The sequence below is a fragment of the Myotis yumanensis genome, unplaced genomic scaffold (genome assembly GCF_028538775.1).
Source record: "Myotis yumanensis isolate MYYU_CA2020_CCGP unplaced genomic scaffold, mMyoYum1.0.hap1 SCAF_14, whole genome shotgun sequence".
NCBI classification, from domain to species: Eukaryota; Metazoa; Chordata; class Mammalia; order Chiroptera; family Vespertilionidae; genus Myotis; species Myotis yumanensis.
The window spans coordinates 48408534-48414722 of record NW_027223765.1 but is presented as its reverse complement, the minus strand read 5'-3'; the positions used below and the strand labels follow the sequence as shown (position 1 = coordinate 48414722).

The window sequence follows — 6189 nt, the reverse complement described above, 5'->3', positions numbered from 1 at the left end:
CGTGTTCGGGGCTGGCGCCGGCTCCGTGGGTAAATGGCAGTTTATTAGCGCGATGCCCAGCTCGGCTGCAGAGGGCGAAGGGAGACTTCGGCAACTAGATGGACACTCCGGAACCCTCTGGGGCGGCGAGACCAGGACCCCCTGTCCTCCCCGCGTCCCCCAAACCTATAGGCCCCCAAAGTTGTGAATCACGCACGGAACTCTGCCTGGGTTTGGGCTCCCCCCCCCCCTTTTTTTTTCCACCGGCAAAACCATCACGATTCCTCCCCCTCCCCCTCCCATCTCTCCCCTCCTTCCCGATTCGCGAACCGCTCGCACTTTCCCAAGGGGAGCGCGGGCGCCAGTTGCCTCCTTTTAAAGTTTGAGGGGCGGTGGCGGCGGCGGCCCGCAGGCGCGGGGGACACAGGGGCCGCTGGCGGAGCCGCGCCGCCGCCCGAGTCATTCCACTTGAAGTGACTTCATGTGATGTCAGCTGAATGTAAAAGACAGTGATCTCACGCGGAGGGGAAGATGTTTGCCATCAAAATGTGACAGAGGAAACGCGCTGCATGGCTCGGAAGGCATCTCCGTGGCGGTGGGGGAAAGAGGTAAATGCCTGGTGGCTCTCCGGTCCCCTGTAACTTGGCCCTTCACTGTCCAGCTCCCAGCACGCGTGCCGGAGGCCGGGGTCTCGGGACCAGCTCGGGGGGCTTCATTTGAGGCTCTTTTCTTTCTTTCTCCCTTTCTCTCTCTCTCTTTCCTAGTCCTTTGTAAACCCTCCCCTCTCCCCCTTTGAAAGTCCCGGGCAGGGCTGGAGGGTTCCTTGGCGCGCTGGATTGACGGGCGGTAATTTGGTACCCTTGGGTGCACTTTGTTCTGCCCCTGTTCATTTGAATGCAAATGGGTGACCTGGACCCGACTAGGTGCTTATTAAACGGAGGTTTCTCTCCCTGCCCTTTCCGGAATGCAGACTTAGAGGAGAGAGGCTGCGCCCCGGCCCAGTCTGCACGGCTCGGCTTGGAGCGCCATGGCCAGCTCGGCTTCCCTGGAGACCATGGTGCCCCCGGCCTGTCCCCGAGCCGGAGCGTCACCGGCCACTTCCAAGACGCTGGCCTTCTCCATCGAGCGCATCATGGCTAAGACGTCGGAGCCCCGTGCGCCCTTTGAGCCCCGGCCGGGGGCCCTGGAGGCAGACAGCGGCCAGGGCAAGAAACTGCTCAACCTCTGCTCGCCGCTGCCCTGCATGATCCCCCTCCAGCCCCTGGGCTACGACATGCCGTCCAAGACGCTGCTCAGCTACTCCGAGCTCTGGAAAGGCAGCCTCCGGGCGGGCGGCGGCGGCGGGGGGGCTTCGGTGTGCGGCGCCAGCGGCTTGTGCAAAACCAACTGTGGCGTGTGCTGCAAGGCCGAGCTGGGCCTGGCGCCGTCCGCGCTGCCCGCGGGCAGGGTCATCAAGCCGCAGGTCATCAACCACGCGGTGGGGCTGCCGGCCAGCGGCTCGCTCTACTACTTCAACTACCTGGACTCGGCCGCCTACCCGCCATCTGAGCTTCTAGGCGGCCACCTCTTCCCATCCGGCCTCCTCAACGCAGCACAGGCCCCCGCCGCCCTGGCGGCGCACCCCAAGCTCTTTTTGCTGGAGAACGCCAAGTTGGCCGGCCTGGCCGCGGACAAGTTCCCCCACCCGGCGCCCTACGCCCATAAGGAGCGCCTGCCCGCGCCGCTGGAGCAGGTGCTGAAGGAGAACTCGGCCCTGACCGCCGAGCGCGGCGGCGTCAAGGGCCACGGCAAGCTGCCCGGTGCCTCCGCCGACGGGAAGCCGAAAAACTTCACCTGCGAGGTGTGCGGCAAGGTGAGGCCTGGGGTCCGTGGGGTCTGGGAGGTGTGGGCAGCGGCGGCTGCTTTCTCGGGGATGCCTGGCACTCCCCTTTCTCAAGTTTAGGAGCTCCCCAATAGCTGTCTACTTCAGTCTGGGGGCCTCAGTTTCCTGTTCTGTAAAATGGGGCTGCCTTGGTCACTGGCCACACACAGCTGGCGGGAGCGGAGGGTTGGGAAGCCCTTGGCAGAATGAAAGGGGCTCTGGTTGCGGGGAGGGGTGCCGCTTGGGCCAGGTGAGCCGTGGCCTCCCTGGGCTGATGCGAGGTCGTCCCATGGACACACCACAAGGCCCCCTCGTGTCCTTCCATAGGTGTTTAACGCTCACTATAACCTCACCCGCCACATGCCGGTCCACACCGGAGCCAGACCGTTCGTGTGCAAAGTCTGCGGCAAAGGCTTCCGCCAGGCCAGCACGCTGTGCAGACACAAAATTATCCACACCCAGGTACGTGGCCCCGGGCCCAGCCTGGCCCGCGCGCAACACCCAGCGCCTGAGCGACGTCTTTGGGGAGAGGATGGCCAAGGGTTCCCCGTCCCCCTCTCGGAGAGCCCGTGCTCCTCCAAGGGGCTCCTTCCAGATACCCCCGAGGTGGTCTTTCCCTGCCCGGCACTCAACCTCACTGTGTGCGCGCCCCTCTCCGCAGGAAAAGCCTCATAAATGCAACCAGTGCGGCAAAGCTTTCAACCGCAGCTCCACGCTCAACACGCACATCCGCATCCACGCGGGCTACAAGCCCTTCGTCTGCGAATTCTGCGGCAAAGGCTTTCACCAGAAAGGTACCGTGCGGGGCGAAGCCCTCTGCTCTTCTCACCTGGGGTGTCGGCGGGTCGCGCTAGCGGAAAGGCAAAGAGATCCGGCGAGAGGGAGCGAGCGCCGCCGGCTCGCGCAGCGTTTCTTTGGAATCGGGTTGCGCGGGGTTTGGGTGGGAGCTCCGGGTGGGTAGGGACCTCGCTCGAGCCTGGTCGGTGGCACGGAAATTCGGCATGTGGGAGCCGGGGCGTGAGGAAGGCAGGGGCAGAGGGGAAGAAGGTGGGAGAGAGAGTGTTGCCTTACAGAAGAAGGTTCCCTTTGTAGCCGGAACTCCCCTTTCTAATGAAAAAAAAAAAAAATCTAGGCAAAATCCACCACGTGGGAACGACTTAAGACTCGGGGAAACCGCTACTCTCCCCAGAACCCCAACCTCGGCGTTCCTCTTGATCTGCCAGAGCATGTCGGCGGTCCAGGCGGTAGCTGGGGGGCAAGAGGGCGTAAATCTTTTTAATGAGAAGGGGGGGAAATGAGGGCCGAAGCCTGGGTTCGAGAGAATTTCTTGGAGCGAAGTAGCAACCCAGACTTGGACCCCATGTCTCCCTGGGGGAGCGAAAGTTTCCGGGCCGGCCCAGCGCAGCGGGAGGGACGCGGGGCGGGCCCCGGGGCCGGGGGTGGGGGGAGCGGGGCTGAGGCGGGGGCTGGGCCGTCCAGCCAGTCCTGTGAGCCGCGGGCTTGACGCTGACGAAGTTTGACAACTTCTTCACTCGGAGGGGTCGCGCCCGCTCAGCCCAGCGTCGCCGTCTGAGCGGTGGCACCTGAGCCCTCCCCTTGCCACCCCATCCCCGAACGTGGTTGTTGTCGGTCTTTGCAGGGAACTACAAGAACCACAAGCTGACCCACAGCGGCGAGAAGCAGTACAAGTGCACCATCTGCAACAAGGCCTTCCACCAGGTCTACAACCTGACCTTCCACATGCACACCCACAACGACAAGAAGCCCTTCACCTGCGCCACCTGCGGCAAGGGCTTCTGCAGGAACTTTGACCTCAAGAAGCACGTGCGCAAACTCCACGACAGCGCGGGCCCGGCTACCCCCTCCACCAAGGACCTGACGCGGACCGTGCAGAGCTGAGAGCTACGGCCTCGCCGTCCCTTCGACCCGACCCAACCCCCAGACAGATCACACCTATAAACTAATGTCTAAAATTATGAGGGGAAAAAAAAACTATAGCAGAGAGGCTAAAGTCTATTTATCGAAACCAGCATATTTTTGGAAAGTTACACGTTTCCTCGATGACTGGCAGCAAGCAGCGTGGCTCCCACCTTTGTGTATTCGGGAAACTTATTTAAACCCTGTGCGCCGAAACGTATTTAATGCCGGGCCTCCGCGGCTCCTCGGGCGGCGGGGGTGACGCCAGCCTGTGACTTGGACGCCGGGGAAGAGCAAGGCGCCCTCCGCCGTCTTTCTACAGCCATGTAAATCCTCCTGTACATCCGGACACGGAATATATGCATATATGACTCAATAAACAGATCGTTGTGCGCGTTTTCTTTCCCGCCCCCTGTCCCCTCACGGCGCGGTCAGCTCAGCAACGCCGAAGAATGAGAAGGAAATACACGTTTCTAGCATTTCCCTGCCCAAATGCGACTTCCTCCAGGACGCTGGGACCACTGTGAGGCCAAACCGGTGTTCCTACTGCGCTTGCGCACTAAGACCCCCGCCCCCCCCCCCCCCGCGCCGGACCCCCCACCCAAAGCTTGAGTGAAAAGGCCTCCACGTGATGAAATGTTTCTATTTGGTGACTGATCCGACGCTTGGAATTCTGGGTGTTGCTTTATTTGGATGACTTTTTTTTAAAGAGGGGTTCAAAGTGGCTGGATGTTGGGGAGCAAATTTGGGGTGCGTCCTCGAGCAAAGCGCCTCCTCGCGCGGGGTAAACGGTCGGGTACGAGCCCAGTCGGGGCGCTTCTGGGCTATACGCTTCCCTGGGCGACCTACTGGGGCAGCGGTCCCTCCCAGTCTCCCTGGAGGCGAGGCCTGAGGCTCAGGGTCCCTGCCCAGCCCGAGCTCCGGGGCTCCCTGGGCCGCGCGGCTGGTCCGGGCCTCGCTCCGCGTGCCGGGGGCGCTGCCGCGGGGGGCACCCCCGGAGCCGCCGCCGCCTCCCGCACCGGATCCCCGCGCAGCAGCCCATTTCCTGAGTCGCTAGCGATCTCCTCTGCGCCGCCGAGCGCGCTGCTGAAATGATCTCACGCTTGCTTCCTAAGTAATGACCCAAATTAAGAGAGAAAACAGAGACCCTTCAAACAGCATTACATTAATCATCTAATCATTCCCCGGAGGGGGCCGGCCGCCGCGCCCCGTTTGATCCGAATCTGGATAATCAACGAGCTCGGATTACTGGCTGGGCGCGCCGACCCTCCCCCTCGCCTGCCCCCTCCCCCCCCCCCCCCCCCCCCCGCATCTTAATATTCGCCGGCGATTCTGCCCGCGTCTCCTAGACAACGTCCCGGCGCGGGGAGGACGCGCGGCGCGGCCCGGCGTGCGCTCCACCGTCCAGCCTGTGCAAGGGCGAGAGCGGCGAAGCTGCGCGGCTCCCGCGGCAGGTGGAGGCTCTTTGGAGGGAAAGAGAATTGATGAGGGAGGAGATCCTCAAGTAACTGAGCGCGATTTGTTGTCTGATCATCCCCGAGCTCGGCACACAGTAGGCGGTCAGTGCTCGTCGCGCCTGGGACTTGCAGGATTTTAAACGCTGGCATTTCCGGAGCGCCTGCTCCATGCCAGGCCCTTCTTCCGAGTGTTCGCCACTCGCTATGGGGAGGATCATGCCCACTTTACGGACTGACTAGTGGAGGCAGAGATCAGCTAAATGACATGGTAGGGTTATGGGGACGAGGTGGGGCTGGGATTCGAACTCCAGGCTACACGGGCATCTAAACGGCCTCCGGTCCTTGTCCTTGGAGGAGAAATCGTCAAGTGGGGACCCAAGGAAAGACGCTACCGGCTGCTAGGTGGATGCTTCGCCCCGGTCGCCGCCAAAGGTGGGGTCCCGGCCGCCCGTCCAACCCGCAGACCCATTGCGCGGGGAAGGAGAAGTGTCGGTTTTGTTTGCACAGAGGAAGGCGACAGCTTCCTCAGGCTGTCGCGGGGCTATTTTTAGTGCCTCCGATGCAGAAATAGGAACGTGTACATTAGAATTCCATTTCCTGAAAGGAGCGCGTCCTCCTTTCTCTATCCTCCCCCACCTCCCCAAGTCTGGGAAGATGCAGCCAGGGGAGGGGGGGAGGAGGAAGCGAGGAGGAATTTAAATGTTAGCTCGTTCTGGCTGCAGTTTGTTGAGGGGAGATTGGGACCCAGAGGGAGAGGCAGATTTAACTTCGAAATTTCGGTAGATGCCACAGCCCCCAGGAAACCCCGGGATGGGCAAGGACGGCTTGGCGGCCAAGGATGTGGAAACACCGCCTTGCTTTTCCCAGACATCTACCTCCCGGGCGGGTTTGGGGAGTCGGCGCCTTCCCGGGTTCTCAGAATAGGTTTTATTAGCCCCGCCTCCTCCGCATAGCCCGCCCCCATTTCGGGGAGAT

General features: G+C 62.2%; 1 protein-coding gene across 1 annotated transcript; it reads left to right on the top strand.

Annotated features, from left to right (window-relative positions):
* The first annotated feature begins 368 nt into the window (after positions 1 to 368).
* On the top strand, positions 369 to 4313 carry FEZF2 (FEZ family zinc finger 2). Its single transcript, XM_070390900.1, has 5 exons — positions 369 to 587; positions 950 to 1831; positions 2168 to 2302; positions 2502 to 2634; positions 3480 to 4313. Exons 2-5 carry the CDS (start codon positions 1007 to 1009, stop codon positions 3737 to 3739), a joined length of 1353 nt encoding a protein of 450 aa, XP_070247001.1. The 5' UTR covers positions 369 to 587; positions 950 to 1006; the 3' UTR covers positions 3740 to 4313.
* Positions 4314 to 6189: the final 1876 nt, after the last annotated feature.